The sequence below is a fragment of the Chlorocebus sabaeus genome, chromosome 22 (assembly GCF_047675955.1).
Source record: "Chlorocebus sabaeus isolate Y175 chromosome 22, mChlSab1.0.hap1, whole genome shotgun sequence".
In the NCBI taxonomy this organism is placed as follows: Eukaryota; Metazoa; Chordata; class Mammalia; order Primates; family Cercopithecidae; genus Chlorocebus; species Chlorocebus sabaeus.
This window is the reverse complement of record NC_132925.1, coordinates 73,456,750-73,478,864: the sequence shown is the minus strand read 5'-3', so window position 1 is coordinate 73,478,864 and position 22,115 is coordinate 73,456,750. Positions and strand designations below refer to the sequence as shown.

Below are 22,115 nucleotides of genomic sequence, written 5' to 3'. Positions count from 1 at the left end.
GGTTAATATTTGTGGTGTTAGTGGAGATTGAATTAAACCAAGATTTTCTTTTAACTTTCGTATTGTTTTACTTAGAGACTTTCCATAAAAAATGGATACTCTTTAAAGACCTCTTAGGTTTTTTTGGTTCATTCTGTAATGACTGTCCTTTCCATCCATTCATTTCTTTCTTACCTAAGTTAATAATGGAAAGGTAAGTAATGATTTAGTCATCAAGAAAGAAAGGTATTGCTGGGTGTGGTGGTGTGTCTGTTGCCCCACCTACTCAGGAGACTGGAGTAAGAGGATCACTTGAGCCCAGGAGTTTGAGCCCAAAACATAATGAGACTCTTGAAAGAGAGAGAGAGAGAGAGAAATTAACATGTAACATTTTTTTTTTGGAAAATCAAGTATTTACACAGTTATATTTTGATTTTGTGTCAAATTGAAAAATATGCATAATACAAATATGTGCCTTGATCTCTATCAGTAAATGTACTGTGTTTTATTCAGAATTAATATGCTTTGAAAGTATATTTTATGCTCTTACAGTATTTGGTCTTTCCTTGTTTCTGTTTAATACGTTTTAATTAGAAAGAAATGTTGCACCAAGCACAATTGCTTTGCTGGGAACATCAGTGAAGGGGACCAAATGAAAGAGATCTGTCAAAGGTGACCGAACGCTCTGTCCAAAGAAGGCAGAGTGCAGTGACAACCCAGAACCTCAGAAGATGATACCAGTGGAGGAGGAAAGTTTGTTAAGAAGCAAGATGGTTTTATAGTCTCAGTGTTATTCCCTCCCACCTGCCATTGGTTGTTGGTGGTCAGAATTATTCAGTGTAATAAACAGTACACATATTTTTCCCTTTAAAAAGTTGTACAGATTGTTTTGTGTTTTGTTTAGTATTGTGATGATGGTGCATTCTTTTGTAATAATATGAAAAGAGAATAAAAGTCCCATTAAGATGCAAATTCAAAGAACAGGTTATTTCATACGGAAGGTGTTTCGTTATAGTTAGACTTCAACCATTTTCCCCATATAACTTGATTTAATATGAAAGCTGGTTCTGTGAGGCACTCCTCACGTGAATCAGTGTTAGACCTTCATGGTCATAAACTCAGAGCATGTGGTGCTAACACATTACCTACTAATAAATAGGAGATCAGCTGTGGACTCTAGATTTCCCCGTCAGCTCACATATTTTTAAATGGTTTATTTTCATCCTCTTTCCTTTGAAGATGGGACTCTAAAAGGTCTGTCAGCTGATCCACTTCTGTTTCCTATTTAACAGTACCTCCATTCATCGACAGCTGCTAAAGTCATCTATATTAAAAGATCTTTTAACTTAAAAGTCTCTCAGCATTCGAGAAATAACTTAGGCATCTTTATAGAAGTATTATACATTCTTTAATCAATAAAGCTTGTGTGTCTTGAACATTTCCTAGTTAGCAGTAAAACACTTAGTTTCTCTTTATAAGATTTTCTTTTATAATTACTTGCATTTAGACTTGTGCCCTTAATTTTCTATTTGTTGTCTAAATGGCACCATTTAAAGTATTCTAAGAAATTTAATGTTTCCTTATTGGATTAGGAGAACATACCTTTAAGGAAAAACTACCCTCTGAGCAGGTGATTTACAGTATTATTTTCTCCTGGCCAACCTTTTTAAAAATCCAAAATATGTGCCACCTAGCTTTTTAAAAGTTTCATTAGAATTAGTTATGTATTATGACATATTTGTGAAGTATGTAAAGTGCTTCGGACAGCACCTGGCACATTGTGAGCACTAAGGGTTTGCCATTATTATTCTTACCTTGATTTTAAAGACGTGAAATATGGAGATGTGACTTTGTGGTTTTTACATTGGAATTTCATATTAAGTTGGTGGCCCGTTCAGTAAAATAATAGCTTACTGTAAAGTTCTCTGCAAAAGATTTTCCATTTTCATATTTAATTTGCATGCATATCATAATTTTTATTTCCTCTTGGAGTCTCTCTGTAGATTTCCTTTTAATGTGTCATACTTAAGGACCTCTTCATTTTCTTAAAATTCTGCATCCTTTGTTAACCAAACACATTTAGAAAGTCATTCAAATTTTATGCATGTAAGTGGTACTGAATTGGAAAAGCAAAGGATTGTTTACCCCAGGAGCAAGCTGGAGTGTGTGCCTGCTTAATAATGAAAAACATTGTGATCAATTTGCTTTTAACTAGTTCTTCCTTTTTTCCCCCTATTTCCTTACCCCCAAGAATGAATACAAGTGTTAGACAAAGTTGAGGTGAATTTCCATTAGGGTTTTAAAAGAAATTTTTCTATTATAAAGGAATTGGATATTTATTACATTTTTAAATGTAAGAAAATTGAAAGAAGAAAGGCACTAACAGACACTAAAAGACCATTAGTATTTTGTGGCAGATTGTTCCAGTTTTTTTTCCTCCTACTCTAGTTTTACTTATTTGTTTGTTTATGAGATAGAGCCTTGCTCCATCACTGTTACCTCGAACTCCTGGCCTCAATCCATCTTCCTGCCTCAAACTCCCAATGTGCTGGGATTATAGGCATCAGTTTCCCCAATTCATTTTGATACTGATGTAGGTAGAGATTATAAATTTACTTCTAGATTTAAAAGCTGTGGTATTTATCTTTATAACTGCTTTAGTATATTTTTTCTAGGGATCTATTCCTTCATTCAGTAAATAATTACAGAGAACCTCCTATGTGCCAGATGCTGTTCTAGGGGCTTTGATTCATTAGGACATCCTACTCCCACCCCATCCTTAACTTTCTGCCTTCTGCTCATCTTTCAGTACACTCTTGACATCAGGAGCTTCCAGTAAGTTAGCCTGGCAGATAGGATGCAGTTTGTGTGAGGGAGCGAGCTGTCAAAATTGGCTCCAGGATCCCGTTTGGCCTATACAACTGGGCCTATGTAGTCATCTTTAAGATGGAGAAACTGTAGGTAGAGCAGGTTTGGGAGGAAGATTACAAGTTGAGTTTGGACATGTTTAGTTTAAGATACCTATTAGACAACCTAATGGGAATGTTGAGTAGATAGGGAAAAACACTGATGTTCTAATCAGATGTGACAAGAGGTCAGCCAGAATTTTGCACAATTATCAAGATTATTTAAATGTTGTATATGTTATATATATGTGTGTGTGTGTGTTAAATGTTAGTCTACAACAGGAGTAGGATATATAAAAAATATTTCATGTGTGTCTGTTCATATCTTCATCTACATATTTCTGTGTATTCTACCTCTATTGTAGGCTGTGTGCTTTATCCTGACTTGTGCCTTGAGATGCTAGCTAACAATGATAGTATCTATATAAGTGATCCTTGAATAAATAGACATATAGTGGGTGGGGGGAGTGGGTAGGCATTTTTTTTTTTTTTTGTCAGCAGAATACACAAAGTTTGTAAACTGCTGAAACATCCACACAAACTTTTGCCCATTCAAAAAGTTAAATAAATGCCATGGATGATTCTGTCTATAAATTGTTTAAGCAACAATTCCTCAAATATGAAACTTTCTTATAAGAAAATTCTTTTGATACTGAAAGAACCAAACTTATTTGCAAGGAATCAGATCCAAGATAAACTACCAGCCTATAGCTGTTTGTCCTTCAAGAACAGAATCCATGGGAAAATCTTCTTGGTTACTCCTTTTCTTGGGTGGTGATTTGTGAGAGTTTGTGTATCTCAGTCAATTTTTTAAACCTTAGATTTATTATTAACATATTATAATTTAGATATTATTTACATATATGGAAACAATATCTCTTAAGAGAGCCTTATTTAAAGTGCTTATTAATTATTGTTTAGTTTATATATCTATATATAACTCTGGTACTATGCTATATCTAAACTCTTGGGTTTTCTAGGGCAAAAGTCATTGTATGAGAGTAAGAAAAGTGTTTTCTTTCTCCCTTCCTCCCTTCCTTTTCCTTGGTGGAATAACTTGGTGTTTCCACCAAGTTATTTTTTCTTTTACTGTATTCACCAGTACTTTTAAGGAATGTTGATTGAAACTGCAAACAGTAGACATCCCTATCTAGTTTGAATTTGTATTTCATTTAACTGCTGTATTTTAGTTTGAATATTGGTTTGTGATCTACTTTTTTCATAAAACGTGGCGTTTGTCATTACTTAATACCCTTTAAAAAATCCCATTTTGTCACTTTAACCTTTTAAATCTCATTTCCTTGCCTATCCTTTTATTTCCAACATTTCTTTATTTTGTTTTATGTGTGTTTTTTTAAACAGAATATAGATGTCTTTTAGTGGATAATTTACTCATGTGTCATATAGTTTTTTCTTGCTTTCTTTGCTGCATATTTTAACTTGCAGTTTATTATATCTGATTTTTGCTGGTTTGATCAATTTATTTTGTTTTTTTTTTTTTTTTTTTTTTAAGTCTCTTGTTACTTTGGAAGTTCTACCGTGTATTTCCATTCCATTAATGGCGACTTTTTCTTTCCTTGTACTCAGAAACATTTATATGCTGTTATTTAAAAATAAAACATGTGACTTTCCCCACCAACTTGTCTTTGCTATAATAACTTCTATCTCCTGCATACATCCCTCCTCAGTAAGGTGATAACTTTGGAATATTTTCACTTTCCTCTTGTTCTGCGACCCCCACCCTCACCCCCACACCCACACCCAGCCAAGAAGTTTTTTTTTGTTTTGTTTTGTTTTGTTTTTGTTTGTTTGTTTATTTTGAGACAGAGTCTCGCTGTGTTTCCCAGGCTAGAGTGCAATGGCACGATCTTGGCTCACTGCAGCCCCTGCCTCCTGGGTCCAAGCAATTATCCTGCCTCAGGCTCTTGAGTAGCTGGGATTACAGGTAGGCGCCAGCAAGCCTGGCTAATTTTTGTATTTTTGATAGAGATGGGGTTTCGCCATGTTGGCCAGGCTGGTCTGGAACTCCTGACCCTCAGGTGGTCCACCTGCTCTGCCTCCCAAAGTGCTGGGATTACAGGTGTGAGCCACCACGCCCTGCCTCCAGCCAAGAAGTTTAGCATGCGCCTACTCCTGTGTTTATCCCTTCTTCCAATGCTTTGCTATTCCTGAGACAGTTACATACTTTCAGTTCAGTCCTTAACAGATAATACTTTGCCGAACATCTGTTTTGTTTCAAGTATTCTTAATTAGAATTTATTACAGTTGCCATACAATTAATATTACTCATTTATAAATGAGATTGAATGTATACAACTACCATATTTCATAAAACTGAAACACTTTTTGCATTTTAGCACCTCTGGAATTGAGATGTGCCTTATAATTGATGATTTTCTAGAATTAGACTTACAATTGTAATTTGGCAGCACTTGGATTTTCTTTTTTTCTTTTTTTTTTTTTGAGACGGAGTCTTGCTCTGTCGCCCAGGCTGGAGCGCAGTGACCGGATCTCAGCTCATTGCAAGCTCCGTCTCCCGGGTTCACGCCATTCTCCTGCCTCAGCCTCCCGAGTAGCTGGGACTACAGGCGCCCGCCACCTTGCCCGGCTAGTTTTTTTGTATTTTTTTTAGTAGAGACGAGGTTTCACCGTGTTAGCCAGGATGGTCTCGATCTCCTGACCTCGTGATCCGCCCGTCTTGGCCTCCCAAAGTGCTGGGATTACAGGCCTGAGCCACCGCGCCCGGCCCCTTTTTATTTTTTTTGAGATGGGGTCTCTTTGTGTTTCCCAGGCTGGTCTCAAATTCCTGAACTCAAGCTGTCCGCCTGCCTTGGCCTCCCAAAGTGCTAGGATTACAGGCATGAGCCACCGTGCCCAGCCAGTGCTTGAACTTTATTATCTATCTGGTGGAATAGATACAGATACATGAAACTGTATCTATAGAGAAAGCCTGTGCAGGCACAGACAGGGTTTATTTCATACTGCTCTTGTCTCTCATGTCCTTCCCCAGAGATCTTTAATTCAGTTGTTCTTCAACCAGAGGTCGTTCTCAGGTATTTTTCTATATGACATATGTGGGTGGTATGTTTTCTGAGTATCCATCCATACATTTTTTTCAGGACAAGTGACAGGTGTTGTGTTTGGGGATTGCTACTTTTCTCTCAGTAGTTTGGTAGAGCCATTGCTATGGCTTCCATTGTCATGGGTAAGAAGTCTGATGCCTCTGATTTTTCCGAAGTACTGTGTTCTACCTACCTGTAAGCTTGTAAAAATATTTTCTCATAGAGTCAGGAATTTAGTAGGATGTGTCAAGATCTGTGTGTAGAATAACATGAGCTCTTTTAATCTGCAGACCATGGTCTTTCTTTGCCCCAGCAAATTTTCTTCTGCTTTATTACTGCCTCTCCTCTGTCTTTTCATCTTTCTTCAGCTGGTACTGCTGTTCATCTTATTAGATCTGTCCTCCAAGTCTCTTATCTTTTCTGTCGTCATTTCTATTTTGTTGCTTTGAGCTATTTTTTCCATTTGACCTTCCAGACCACAAATTTGGATCTTCGTCATGAGCCATTCTTTCCTTCATTTAATCTACTACATGGTTTATTTGGAAAATCATGGTTTTAGATGTGGGAAAGCTTCTCTCTGCTGTAGTTAAATCTCCCCAGCGTCCCTTAATTTTTCTGACTCATGTTGGCCTTTCTTTCTCCAAGCAGCTCTATTTCATTTGGGGTTTATTCCCTTCATCTTGACCCTGTCTTTCTGGATGCTTAGCCTCTTTATGTGTTGTCGTGTTTTCTTGGTCAGCTCATTAGGCCCCAGGTCTGATTTTGGCCTCAAATGATTCAAGGAGATGTAGATGTGCTGCCTTCCCTATTCCCCACCCAAGGGTCATCAGATCTCTGTGGGTCAGGCTTTTCTTAGAACCGTTAGTTTATGGTCCTTGTTCTAGAGTTCCAAGAGACTTGTCTCCAGATACTTGCCCAGAACCTAGAAAAAAAAAAAAAAGCACACACTCTAGTTCCCTCCTCTGTATTACAGAGAGTGCAAGCCTTCACTTCCATTTAGCTGTCTGCAGGTCCCAGGGCTGTGTTCTGTTACAGCAGACAGAATGAAAATGGTAATGGAGGTCAAGGGATGGTAGTGCTGTTTTCTATTATCATAAATAAGAATTAATTGGGAAAGCATTTATGGAGTGATTTTCCAGAGTTGGGAATTCCTGGGATGTGTATATGTGCGTATTTATCTGGCCTGTTGGATTAACTGAAGAACAAATGTAAAGAATGGGATTTATTTTTGTGTTTTATCCTTTTTGTGTATAATTGATATTCTTTTGTCTTATTATTCTGCTCTCAAAACACTATTCTAACAAATATTGTAAATTAGCAGTAGATGAGTAGAAACAGTAATATTATTCCTTGGACCATGAGCCAGAAGACCCGGGTTCTCCCATAACTCTTTTAGCCTTATCCCCTCCCTTCTCTTCGTCCCTTCCTTTGCCTTTCCTCCATTCATTGATGTAATAAATATGTATCGAGTGTCCTGTTAGGTGAGAAGTAAGCCAACCTCCCTTTTCAAGCTTACCGTCTTCTCTTCTGTTCCTTAGCCCCTTCTGTCTTCCAGCCATACAGCAGTATAAGTTGGTCCATGCTGCATTACTGCTAAGCCTCCTCGTTGCCATCTTTTGTTAACAGGGCTGCTTTGAAGGGTGCTTTTAATACTGGATTGTTTTGGGAAGGTTGGGGTGGTGAGGAGGGAGGGAGGAAGGAAGGGGGGTAGATGAGTAGGCAAGTAGGAAAGGAGGAAGCTAGGGAGCTGTTCACAGGGCCTAACCACCCAACAAGCTGCTTTTTATTAATGTTTTTCATGATTCTTTTCTAATTGTAATTTTGCATAAATGCACAGAGGATGTATCTATACAAATGATTTGAATATTAGATGAGAACCTTTCTTGTTCCTGGCTAGGTTTTAAAATTTTATTTTTTAGAATTTGGGAAACCATCAATTAAAACATCTTTGGTACCAGAAAAATTGCTCAAAAATAGGGAAAGCCTGGATAAATAAGCATATGCCTTTGTTAACAAGGACATTTGATAAAATAATAAGTAAAATAAAATCTACCTTTTATTGTTGTGTTTCTTGAGGCATTGGTCACTCATTTTTCCTCTCCCCTCTTTGTTGTTGTCTCAGTAAAGAGATGCTAAAATGTGCTGCTGAAAGGGAAGGAAAGTTGGGGGTGGGAAAGACAACGGAACTGTACACAGTGATGTCATTCTCAGCTGCAGGAAAAAAATCTTAAGGCAACCGGATCATATTTGATAAAAGATTAAAGTTGCATGCAAATTCTAACTAAGAACAGCTGTTTCCTGATCCTGTGCAAGTTCTAACATTTTGATAGGAATTCTGGTTTTGAAATTTCTGAGTCTTAAGTTTACCTTCCTCAACTACTGCCTGGCTGTTTTCTTAAAGGACTTAAGTCAATACTGCTTAACATACTGGAAATGACTGTGAAGAACCAAAAATGAACTTCTTTGATTGCTTCTTACAAGAAGTTTTCAGGTTTCATAAACAAGAATCATCGTGATTGCCGAGTGACAATTTTAAAAATTGTGGTGTGATGCAGAGTTCATTCCAGGAAGCTAATGAAAAAATGGAACATATGTATATGTGTGTGTGTATAATTAGTAATAGATTTTTAAAAACTTTTCAGGTGTTCCTGATTTTATTAAGAACCTCAACTAGCAAAAATTGTTCCTTTTTAAAACTTTGTTTTTAGGTGAGGTACAATTTGTATCAACTGTGACATCATAATTTATATTTTGCTAAATCAGACATGTGTTGAAAAATCTTGATACCATAATTGCACTGCATCAGTAATGCTTACAGACTCCTGGAAGTAGGATGAAATCTAAAAGCAAATACTGAACTTTAGCTAGGGGATCGGTTTATATTGAATTTTGCATTACAATCACTCACTTTCAACTGTGAAAGCTAGTGTGATTTTGTAATTTTCATTTTGATTGATTTTTTAAACTTGATACCTAAAAGCAGATTTTTTTTGTGTTCTGATACACCCAGGCGTTCACACTGGGCGTTTTCTAAGGATGATTGTACTGTGGAAATGTTAACGCTGGGTCTTAGTCTACCATGTTAGTGTGAGGTATGTTGAGGAATATTTACAGTCTGTATGATACAGTTAGAATGTCCTACACATTAGAAATGATTGATTAAAATGAAATGATTGAACAAAGTTGTGTTTTATGAGGAAGAAAAATGGAAATAACCTATCAATGAGGGACAGTTAAATAATTATGAAATTCTGTGCATTAGAAAGAATGATAGATCTATTAATGTATTAACATGGAAATACTTAAGATAATGTTGGGGGAAAAAATCAAGTTTTGGAACACATACTAATGTTTAAAACAAACCTCCTGAAATTAAAACCTAAAACTAAATGCGTGGACATAAATCAGAAGATTTATTCCAAATTGTTAATGACAGTTAACTTTGGTTGAACTTCTGTATATTAATTTTAATGCAAATGTAGTCATGCTTTACACATACACTTATTTTTTATTATGGATGTACACAAAGTAAACTGAATTTATTATATAATGAACCATGAAGTACCCATCACCAACCTGCAAAAGCTATCAATATTCTGCCATTTTTATTTCATTTATGTCTACACTCATTCTTCACCTTGACTACTATTATATTTTTTACAGTACATTTTTAGGTAAAATTCATATATATTGAAATGCACAAATTATATGTGTACACTTTTGACAAATGTATAGTTGTGTAATCCATATCCTTATGATATTGAATATTTCCCTATTCACAGAAAGTTCTGTCATCTTCAGTCTCATTCTGCCTACCCAGTTTATTTTTGCCTTTTCTGGAATTTTATACGAATAGAATCATATAATCTGTACTCTCTTTGTTTCTTCTTTTGCTCAGTATAACCTGTGCAAGGGTTGTCAATGTTACAGCAATGTATCAATAATTTTTTTCATTGTGTTACTAATATTCCTTTATATGAATACACCACAATTTGTTTAGCCCTTCTCCTATTGATGGACGTTAGTTGTTATGATTAAAGCTGTTACGACATTCATGTATAAATCTTTTTGTGGACGTATTTTGTTGTTGCTCTTGGATAAATACCTAGGAGTAAAATTTCTCGTTCAAATTAAAACCTGAGCAACCACCTTTGAAAGTTTTAAGTTCCCACCAGCAAAGTATGAAAGTTGTGGTTGCTCCATATCCTTTCTGTTGTTTGATTTTCTCAGTCTTTTGATTTCAGCCATTTTAGTGGATAAGGGCACCTCATTGCAGTTTCTAAAAAAAAAAAAATTAAAATTGTGGGAAAATTGCCACTACCATAATCATAAAATTTGCCATTTTTAAACATTTAAAGTGTAAGATTCAGCATCATTAATTACATTCACAGTGTTGTGTAACAGTCATCACTATCTATTCCTAAAACCTTTTTATCACTTCAGACAGAAAGGTTGTATCATTAAGTACAGAGCTTCCTGCTTCCCCTTCCCCCAGCCAAACTACAGCTTCAAACGCAGTTCCCCTACAAACAACTTCTAATACAGCTTCTATCTCTATGAATTTGCCTTTTCTAGATATTTCATATGATTATAATCATACATTATTCGTCCTTTTATTTTACCTGGCATGGTGTTTTCAGAGTTTATCCATATTGTGGCATGTATCAGAACTTTATACCTTTTTATGGCTGAATAATACTCCATCCCATTGTATGTATATACCATATTTTATGTATTCATTTGTGTGTTGACGTACTTAGATTGTTCAGCTATTGTGACTTATACTGCAAGCTGGGATACTAGTGTCTGTTTAAGTCTGTTTTCAGTTATTTTGGCTGTATACCCAGGAGCAAAATTGCTGGATCATAAGGTCATTCTACGTTTAACTTTTTAAGGAACCATCAAATTGTTTTATCAATAGATTTTATTCAGCATTTCCCTGATGACTAATGATGTTGAATCACGTGCTTATGTTACCTATCTTCCTTTGTGAAGGGCTTGTTCAAGTCTTGTGCACATTTTAAAAATCAAGCTTTCTTTTTTATTGTTGAGGTTTGAAAGTTATTTTTATATTCTGAATGCAAGTCCTTTGTTAAATACACATTTTGCAAATATTCCACTCTGTGGCTTTTTATTAGGTGTATACCTAGAAATGGAATTGCTGGATTTTATGCTGATTCTACTACTTAATTTTTTTGAGGAAGAGCCATACTGTTTTCAGGTTACTGCAGCCTTGCATATCCTTTGTTCACCAACAGTGAACAAGGGTTTCATTTTTTTCATACCCTTGCCAGCAAGGATATTTGTTATTTTCCGTTTTTGTTGCTAGTAGCCCTCCTAAAGGGTGTGAGTTTATATCTCATCATGGTTTTTATTTGTGTTTCCCTAATGATAGTGATGATAAACATCTTTTTATATGCTTGTTGTCTATTTGTGTATCTTCTCTAGAATAATGTCAATTTAAATCCTTTGCTCTTTTAAAATCTAGTTGTTTTGTTGAATTCTTTATATATTCTGGATATTAACCCCTTATCAGATACATGATTTGCAAATGTTTTCTCTTATTCCGTAGGTTGTCTTTTTATGCTGTTAATTGCATTCATTGATGCACATATGTTTTTAATTTTGATGTAGTCCCATTTATTTCTTTTTGCTTTTGTTGCCTTGCTTTTTGTGTCATATCCAAGAAAATCATTGCCAAATCTAATGTTATGAAGATTTTCCCTGTGTTTTCTTCTAGGGGTTTTGTAGTTTTAGGTCTTATGTTTAGTTCCTTCTTCTACTTTAATTTTTATATAGGGTATGAGGTAAGGGTCCAGATTCATTCTTTTTCATCTGGACATCCATTTTTCCCAGTGTCGTTTGTTGAAAAGATTGTCCTTTCACTGTCGAATGGTCTTGGCACCCTTGTTGAAGATTATTTGACGATATATGCAAAGCCTTATTTCTGGGCTGTTTTATTTCACTGGTCTATTTGTCTGTCTTGATGCCACTACAACACAGTTTTGTTCATTGTAGCTACTTTTGAAATCAGAAAGTATGAGACCGCCAACTTTCATTGGGGTACCTTGAGGTCCACATGAATCTTGGTGGTGGATTTTGGATTTTTCTATTTGTGCAGAATATGCCATTGGGATTTTTCTTAACCTTTTGATGAGCAGAAGTTTTAAAATTTGATGTAAATTAATTTTTCAAAAGTTTTTTTTATTTTGTGGTTATTGCATCTTGTGGTCCCAGAAATCTCCTCCTATCCACAGATCACCAGTTTGCACCTGTTTTCTTTTAAAAGCTTTATGGATTGAGCTTTTATCTTTAGGTCTGTGATCCAGCTCTCATTAATTTTTGTGTAGGGTTTTGAGGTTGGGGTCAAGGCTTATTTTTATCCTGTGGATATTCAGTTGTTTTAGTGCCATTTATTGAAATCATTGTTTATGAGCACTTTCCTCTATTTCATTGTTTTGTCTATCCTTACGCCTGGTTACTCTGATCACTGTTTTGATTATAGTGGTTTTAGAGTAAATCTTGAAATCAAATATTGTCAGTACTCCACCTTTCTTTCATCTTTCAAGATTGTTTTGGTTATTCTCGGTCCTTGGCATTTTTATGTAACTTTTAGAATTAGCTTTTGATACTATTGTAAATATAATTTTTTTGTTGAAAAAAGTTGTTTTTCATTTATTTGCTGCTAGTATTTAGAAATTATGTTGGGGGAGAGAGTGTGTGTGTGTGTGTGTGTGTGTTGATTCCTTAAGATTCTCAGCAAAAACAATCATGTCATTTGTAAATGGGGACAGTTTTACTTCTTTTCAATCTTTGCTTTTTATTTCTTTTATATATTTTTTCTTTTTCTTGCCTGATTGCATTGACTAGGACCTTCAGCACAATGTTGAATAGAAGTGGTGAAAATAAATATTCTTACCTTATTCATGATCTTAAGGGGAAAGCATTTAGTCTGTCACCACTAAGAATGATATTAGCCATACATTGTGGGAGGTATATTTTATCACATTGAGGAAGTTCCCTTCCATTCTTATTTTGATGAGCATTTTTATCATAAGTTGGTGTCAAATATTTAAATACTTCTGAAAAACAGTGAAACTTGTTTCCAGGGCTTCAGAAGTATAGTGAATTACAGACTACTTTGACATTGTCATTATCTTCATTACAAAATAGTGTTATATAACTGGCACTCTAACATGTAAATTGATACATTAGGAACCAGTTCCATCTACACAAAATTACTGTGATGATTCTGTAGAATGTAGAAAAAGAAAATGTAATCATTACCTTCAGTGATAGCATTTATGACTAATGTACTGAGTTGTGTTTGGAGATACTCCTAATGCCCCTGGCCTTGAAATCTGAAAGATTTACTTAAGAATCAAACTGCTCACACTCATCTCCTTTTCTCTATTAGATTCTGTTGCTCATTTTTTTTTTTTTTTTATGTTTTCTTTGGAAAGATGCTTTAGTTTTTATTAACCTAAGGAGTAATTCACTTTCAATTTTCCCCTTTTTAGGTTAATTTCTTTTATTGGGTATATGCTCTTTTCCTTAGGTACAGTATAAATAAATGAACTGTAGTTGTTAAAAAAAATCCGAATGTATTTACTATTGGAATTCCTTCCCCCTATGTTGAATACTAGCAGACTAGCTTTGAATGGTTCTCACTTCTGTTGTTGTTTTTTTAAGAATAATTATCACTTTGGTACAAGGAATTTTTAGGTCTTCAACTTCATTTGTCCTTGGTTACCCCTGGGGTTGAATTGGAAAAGGTTCAGAGTATTTAAAAGAATGATTTTGTTGTCGGTGGGACAGTAGAATGGAAAACTCTAAATTAACCACTAGAATTTGGAAATTGTCATGCAAGAAAAAGGAGACTCTTCTGTGAATCACTTGTAGATCTCTTGAAAATTGCAGTGGGCCAGTCCTTGGATCCACTCTGCTATACATGGCAAGCCTACCAATTCCATGCTGTTCTTCATTCAACTAGAGGTCTTGCACACGGTTTCTGTGTTTTTTAAATCTATCGCTAGAGAGTTTTTGGTTATTTCTGCCAATTACAAAAGCTTTTACAGCTTTTTAAATGGACTTTCTTGGTCCTTAGGCTTCCTAGATCACCCATGGTGGCATTATGTTCATTGTAGCTTACAGTCAAGTCTTATTTTTTAAAAATGTATTGGTATTGTAATTAATTTTTTAATTGAAAAATAGAATGTTAGGGCTAAATGATACCTTAGAAATCATATCTTCTGTCTCTTCAGTTGTATTATAAATCACTTTGCTATTAAAGGACCATTCGATTGCATTTATTTTAAGACCACAGGGTTAGAAGCATTGATTGACTTCAAAGATAATTCTAGTCCCACCCTTTGTGATAGGTGAAATGTGCTCATAACATAATTTTGTCTTTATTTCATTAGTGATGCCTAACTTGCCCTTCCTGTTTACCACACCCAGATTTCATTTTATCCCTATTTCACCTGGAATCCTCACATGCACTCTTGTATAGAATTATTGCTCTGTTTATTACTAAGTGGAATCCATGTTGAATTTTAGCAGGTTTCTTCCCCCTCCATCTGTGTCTTTGATGGTAACTGGGTTTACTGCCACTCACTTATTAGTGCCCTGGGTCTTAACAACCTTATTCAAACAAAACATCTTAAATGGAGGCATTAAACAGGTCACAACAATGAGCCATTTTGTAACTTTAGGTGCAATAAAATGGGTATGTTGTGTTTTGGAATATAAGACCTCTGAGTACAGCTATTCATTTTCTTCATCTATAAAACATTTTAGAATAACAGCCTACATCTGTTTGGGGGTATAAAATTCCACGTTTTGAAGAAACATCACTGTTATGTAACTTCAAGGCAGATGTGGGGAGGGACCTTGCTTTCTGACGGGCCCGCGTTCTGTAGACGTTGGGAATAGTGTTTGTTTTAGCTATGGAGCTGTATTTGCTGGCAGCCCATCTTTCACATGTGTGGAACACATTTTCATTATTGTTTATTCATATTGTAAATGACAACAAGTGTGTGATACAATTTTGACTTGAAGAATATTTGAAAAATTTTCACACAGCAGGAATTTATGAGGGATATTTCACTACTAGAAGTCAGAAGCAAATTTAATTATTTAGGCATTTATAGCATATTTAATTACTTCAGACTGTCAATCTTGTTTTAGGGAGTAAAGCTGGGGTTTACTGTCGGCCCTCTTTTTAAAATAAATACCCAGTGGAATAGTACAGCCAACCGTTCCAAATGTGTGATTTTAAAATTATTTCTTTAAACTGAAGGAACAACTCAATGAGTAACTTTCAGTAGAGGAAATGGGCAAAATGTTTAATGATAGAATTCAAAATCTAAAGTATTAAGTACCAAATAAGTGTAGATAACATTCAATGCAATTTGTAGGTGATTTTAATTGAGAAGTGAATGATGCTAACGTGGATTGTTAAATTTTAAAGCTTTTTTCGTCTTATAAATGTGAAATATTTATCTTCCTACTAATCCATAATCATACTACCTGTCTTTTGGGGCATATTTTGTTACATATTATAGAGTTTAAAAAATTTGGAAAAGCTTTTAGAAACCTATTACACAGTCAAGTTATTGTTTTGATAATTAATTGGAAATATAACAGTTGAGTTTCAGAATGGATAGTGTCAGATGCTTTTATGTTTTTGTGACAATAAAAAACTAAATTTAACTACTCTTAGGGAAATTTGACATTCAGGGTGGGCTGGCTGCCTGTTTATGATGATAACAAACTTCTCTGAGATTCTAGCTTGTCAAATTAGTCCAGGCTGTTGACATTGATCTTTTTTCTTGTTGACATTTCCTTCCTGAATGGTAGACAGATTTTCTTTCTGTGGTCACTGTCTGTCAAATTTGGGGCCATCATTTGCTGTAGCTGAGTAAGACAGATGATGCTAATCTTTAAATTTCTGATTAAATATAAATATTTAAGAAATAACAATGCCAGGCCAAGGCGGGTGGATCACCTGAGGTCAGAAGTTCGAGACCAGCCTGGCCAACATGGTGAAACCCCGTCTCTACTAAAAATACAAAAATTAGCCAGGTATGGTGGCATATGCCTGTAATCACAGCTACTTGGGAAGCTGAGGCAGGAGAATTGCTTGAGCCTGGGAGACGGAGGTTGCACTTAGCCGAGATCGTGCCACTGCGCTCTAGCCTGACCGACAGAGCAAGACTCTGTCTCAAAAAAACAAAGAAAGAAAGAAAGAATGCCCTCAATTCACGTGAAGGTAAATACCCATTAATTCCTCTGAAACTGGGACATTACAGCCACGCCTGCCCACCCACATGTAGTGATAGTGATAATGTTCAAAGTCCACATTTACTTTTCCCTTGCAGCTGGGCTGCCTGTGCAATGCCAGTACTGGGCCCGTGGCGTGTGCGTGCCCGTGGGCATCACCACCACCAGCACTGGTCCCCTGGGCTGTGACTGGACATTACTTCAGCTGCTGGGTGGGGTCCACTGGTGTTAAGACATTTTTATCTTAGGAAATATGACATGGGTGTCTTAAGTTTGAATTTCAGAAAATTAATAACAGATTGTACTGTGGGTGAATTTATATGCAGATAATTTAGATGTCTCCTGGGGATAGTGGTAGTTAGACAAAACTCTAGAGTCAGATTGTCTGGGCTTCTTACCTCCTAACTGCCTTTAGGCAAGTTACACAGCGTCTTTGAACCTCATTCTCGTCAACTATAAAATGAAGGAAGTAATACTACTTAACTGTCTCAGCATGCGTTATGAGGATTCAGTGAAATGAAGCTTACAGAGTGCTTATTTGCAGATATCTGGCACATGAGAAGTGTTGGTGGTTCTAGCCCTTACTGTTAGACAGCTCACTGTAAATACCTAACTCTAAGTGTGACGCTTCTCTTGACCGCTCATACTTCATTACTACAGATGACTCCCCTCCCCAGCTGTGCCTGGGACTTGATCAGCGCTCAGACCCACATCCGCCTGTGTTTTGTTAGAATCTCTCCAGTCCCCCAGCATTGACTGACTTGGTGATCCTTCCTTGAGGGGTGTGGGCTTCCCACTCCCACACTGGCTGCTCCGTTCCTGGAGTCCTGTTTCTCAAGTTTGACTCTTGTAGGTAGCTCTGTCTGCTGCCTCTTTCTTCCCTCCACCTACCCTTGCCCTCCAGCCTCCTCCCTCTCCTTTCCTTCTCTGCCCCGTTTTCTGTCTTCTGTCCTCCTCTCTGTCCCCGCACCCTCTACCTCCCTGCTTTTGTTCCCCTTTCCTGCTTCCTTTTTTACCCGCCTCTTTTCCTCTCTCCACTTTTTCCTTTTCTTCCACTCCTTTCTCTCTCCCCTTCTCTTCCTGCTCCCTCTTTCCTCTCTGTTGTCTCCTCATTCCCCTAACACTTCTCCCCCTACTTTACCTTTCTTCTCTCTCCTCTGGGTTTCTCCTTTAAATCCTAACACTTTACCTGCTAAGGAGTAGACAGCCTTGGCTCTTAAGCACAGAAATGTCAAGTCCTAAAGTGTTTTCATTATGCTGGGAAATATTTATTTTGTCATTTCAGTAGCCAGACTGTTGTGCTTCTCTTTCCATTTCAAAGGGGCTTCACAACATCATTTTATGTCCCTTGGGCTCAAAACTTAGAAGATCACCAGGCTCAGTGGCTCACGCCTGTAATCCCAGCACTTTTGGAGGCCAAGTCAGGTAGATTGCTTGAGCCCACGAGTTTGAGAACAACCTGGGAAACATGGTGAAACCCCATCTCTAAAGAAAACATACAAATATTAGCTGAGTGTGGCGGCGTGTGCTTGTAGTCCCAGCTACTCTGATGGCTGAGGTGGAAAAATCTCGTGAGCCTGGGAGGTCGAGGGTGGTGATCTGTCAGCCTAAGTGACAGAGCGAGACTTCATCTCAGCAAAAAATAAAAATCCACAGGCCACAGTTTAACTCTTTTTCTAAACATTATGTCTACTATAACTGTGAATTTGTTTGATATTAGCTTTGTTGTAAAGTTGAAGTAATAATTACAGGCTCGTATAGTCATACAGACAAACTTGGCTCTTTTTTGCCTAATTTATTTGATTTTTTTTTTTCTCTCTTCAGATTCCTTTTTCTCTGGTCCAGTTTCCCTTATGGGAGTCCTTAAAAGTAAGTTTCTCAATCTTCACATAAAATTTATCTCTAATTATAACATACCTAATAGTTTGAGTGTGAAAGAGTAGAACATAATGTTGACTAGAAGTTCAGCAACCGAAACCTATTAGCAGTTGAAAATACATTTTATGTGTGATTTACATGCAGTTTCAGCCTTTTAAACTTGTTCAGGTGGCTGTGCTCCTAGGAAATAGGCATAGCAGGTGGCACTGAAATCCATAGATAATAAAAAAAACTTAGCTTTACTTTTTTCCATATTGCCAGTCTTTATCCACTGTTAAATTTCATTTTGCTTTGTGTGTGTGTGTGTGTGTTTAGAAGTCAAAGACTTAACAGTGAGGGTAAATGGGAGAGGAAAAATGCAAAGCCTTGAATACTTAAAGACTACGAAGGACCAGCTCCCCCAGCACCCTATATAAGGACCACTCGGATGGGGAGCAGCAGGGTCTCAGGGCTCTGACTGTCCCTTCCATCTCGGTTGCTCACTCCAGCCAGGACTAGGAGCCTCCAGAGGGAAAGAGCAGAGTGTGGTGAGTTGTGAGACAACCTTGGGGAAGGTCAGTGAGCTATTTATAAAAAACAACATGTTTTAACCATCAAGGACATGGGCATGGGCAAGTATTTCATGAGGAAAACATCAAAAGCAATTGCAACAAAAGCCAAAATTGACAAGTGGGATCTAATTAAACTAAAGAGCTTCTGCACAGTGAAAGAAACTATCGTCAGAGTGTTCAGACTGTCTACAGAACAGGAGGAAATTTTTACAACCTATTCGTCTGACAAAGGTCTAATATCCAGAGTCCACAAGTAACTTAAACGAATTAAAAGAAAAAAACAATCCCATTAAAAAGTGAGCGGAGGACATGAACAGACACTTCTCAAGACTTTCATGCAGCCAACAAATACATGAGAAAAAGCTCGATATCACTGATTATTAGAGAAATGCAAATCAAAACCACAGTGAGATACTATCTCACGCAAGTCACAATGGTGATTATTAAAAAGTCAAGAAACAACAGATGCTGATGAAGCTTGGGAGAAAAGGGAACACTTTTACTTTTGTTGGCGGGAATGTAAATTAGTTCAACCGTTGTAGAAGACAGTGTGGCGATTTCTCAAAGACCTAGAACCAGAAATACCATTTGGCTCAGCAATCCCATTACTGGGTATATACCCAAAGGAATATAAATCATTCTGTGATAAAGATACATACATGCGTATGTTCATTTCAGCACTATTTATAATAACAAATACACGGAATCAACCCAAATGCCCATCAATGATAGACTGCATAAAGAAAATGTGGTATATACGCACCATGGAATACTATGCAGCCATAAAGAAGGAATGAGATCGTGTCCTTCGCAGGGACATGGATGGAGCTGGAAGCCATTATCCTCAGCAAACTAATGCAGGAACAGAAAAACAAACACTGCGTCTTCTCACTTGTAAGTGGGAGCTGAACAAGGAGAACACATGGACACAGGGAGAAGAACAACACACAATGCCAGGGGCCTGGGAAGGAGAAGGAGAGCATCAGGAAAAATAGCTAATGTGTGCTGGGCTTAATACTTAGGTGATGGGTTGATACATGCAGCAAACCACCATGGGACACATTTACCTGTGTAACAAACGTGCACATCCTGCACACATACCCCGGAACTTGAAAAACAACAACAACAACAAAACACATTTTAAAAAGCCTATATTCAAAACATGCAGAGGCATTGCATTGGTTTTTCACCTTCTGGTGCAGTGATACTGAAAACTGTGGGCCATGATATGAATTGTGTGGGTCTTTGTCAGCATTTTAAAGACAATAATAAAGAAGAATATAGTAGAGGGCATCTTAAATGGTAAGAGTAAATTTTATTTTGTAAGACCTCAGTGTTATGTATGCATGCACACACACATGTATCTGTACTAGGTTGCAATGTAAAATGTATTTCTCGCTGTGGATAATGGTCCAGAAACTTTGAAAGCCCTTGTTCTAGTGAAGATGGTTCATAAATGACCAGGCTATAAAATAATCTAGGTAGGCATTAGCTAATACAAAAATAAAGAAATTACTCTCACAATTTTATAGATTTACTAGTCATGGAGTGCTCATACAAAATGCCTTTTGAGGAGTATCATAAAAATTATTTGGACTTAGAAATAAATTGTTGAGGTTATATACTAAATGATACTAAATTGAGAAAAAACAGTCATTAGCAAAGTAAATTATGGGATGTTAAGTATTGAGAAGTATTTCTTATAAGTGATCTGATTTTAAGGAGGAGTATTGCTCATTTAATATAGTTTTTTGGCTCTTTTGTTGTTTTGTTTGTTTTACCATTTCCTATGTGGTGCGTGGTGAAAATAGAGTTCTCGGGCAGTGTTTCAGGTCATGATGTAACAGCTATCCAATGAGAAGGTCACATTCCATTAGCATAACAGCTCTCCTTTTTAGTGTGTGACAAAAGAACAATGAAGCCAACAGCTGTCCAGCAAACAAGACTTACTTTATTAGTGTCTCAATAACCAGCATTCACACAGCTTCTGCACACTCTAACATCCTTATGCCCTAACTCTGCAAAGGAATGTTTCGAGGCCTAAAGAAGGAAAAAGCATAGTGTTTATTTCTTTTCAATATTAAGGACATTTGTAGAATTCTAGCTAGTTAAGAAATGTCCAGAATTTTTCAGAGTAATCATAGATGACAATGCTGTGATTTAAAAATTCTCTTTGAGCAAATGTTAAGATGCTGCAATTTTTTTTTTCTATCAAGTCAGGTTTCTTGAGGAATACTTTGCATATGATAAAATTCACTCTTTATACATGTACATTTTTATGAGTTTCAATAAATGTTTATAACCACCACCATAACCAAAATAGAGTATTTCCATCAACCCAGAAAGTTCCCTCATGCCATGTTGTAGTCAGTGCCCTTCCTCTACCCACAGCCCCTGTGAGCCACTGTTCTGTAGTCTTCTGTTTTCCAGAACATCGTAGAAATAGATACAGGGTACTATTATACCATCTTATGCTTTGCTTTTTTTGCTTAATGTAATATTTTTGAGATTCTTTCATGTTGTTGCTTGTACTGGTAGTTTGTTTTATTTTACTTTGTAGTATTCCATATGTGTATAGATATGCTACAATTTATTCACTAGTTTATACACATTTGACTTGTTTTCCAGTTTTTGATGGTTATAAATAAAGCTGTTGTAAATATTTGCATATAGCATTGGTAGGGACATAAGTTTTTACTTCTCTAGGGTAAGAGGCCAGGAGTAGCATCCCTGGGTCATACAGAAGGTATATGTTTAATTTTTTAAGAAACAAACTGTCAAGGTGTTTTCCAAAGTGGCTGTACCAGTTTGAATTCCTACCAACAGTGTATGAGAGTTCTAGTTGCCCTACATCCGTGTCATTTCTCGTTACTATTAGATTAAAAATTTTTTTCCAGCCATTCTAGTACTTGTGAATTGGTATCTCGTTGGGGTTTTAATTTCTGGTTCCCTCATGAATAAATAATGTTGAGCATCTTTTCCTACAATACCGTTTTTTAAACATCTGAATGTACAATCACAATACTTTTGTAGAAGTAGACAATTTTTGGAGCTTTTTTATTTTTGTGTTTACAATTTTATCTGTTTAAATTTGAGTTTGCAGTTATAGAAGGAGATTATATTATATGAAAGGATTTCTCCACTGTGTTTATTTGTGTTTATGTGGGAATACCATTCAGGGAAATTTTTCTCAGCCAAGACTAGCAGATTGCATACATATGGCACTGCAGGGAGTAAGGGGCTGGAGGTGGTAGCCACTGTTATCTTAAATTCAACTCTGTCTAAAATAAAAGTCATCATCTTTCGTATAAAATCATGTCTTCCCGCTGTCTCCCGTTTCTATTAATCAGTATTCTCCTGGCCACCTATTCTCAAGTCTCCGATTAAAATTTGATTCCCGTGTTTCTCCTTCTCCATATCACATTACTCAACAAATTTTGTTGACTTGACTGTTG

The 22,115-nt window shown here is 36.5% G+C and overlaps 1 protein-coding gene across 6 annotated transcripts in view; it reads left to right on the top strand.

The window, feature by feature from the left end:
* SLC25A26 (solute carrier family 25 member 26) overlaps positions 1 to 22,115 on the top strand; it is a 161,442-nt gene that overhangs the window by 107,524 nt on the left and 31,803 nt on the right. For all 6 annotated transcript variants that reach the window (XR_495282.3, XR_005242075.2, XM_007984917.3 and 3 more), the window contains one exon: positions 18,056 to 18,100. Coding sequence is in view for 4 of the 6 variants with exons in the window: in XM_007984917.3 (XP_007983108.1) it covers positions 18,056 to 18,100 (45 nt within the window). In the remaining 2 variants the exon portion in view is untranslated. The remainder of the gene's footprint in view (positions 1 to 18,055; positions 18,101 to 22,115) is intronic.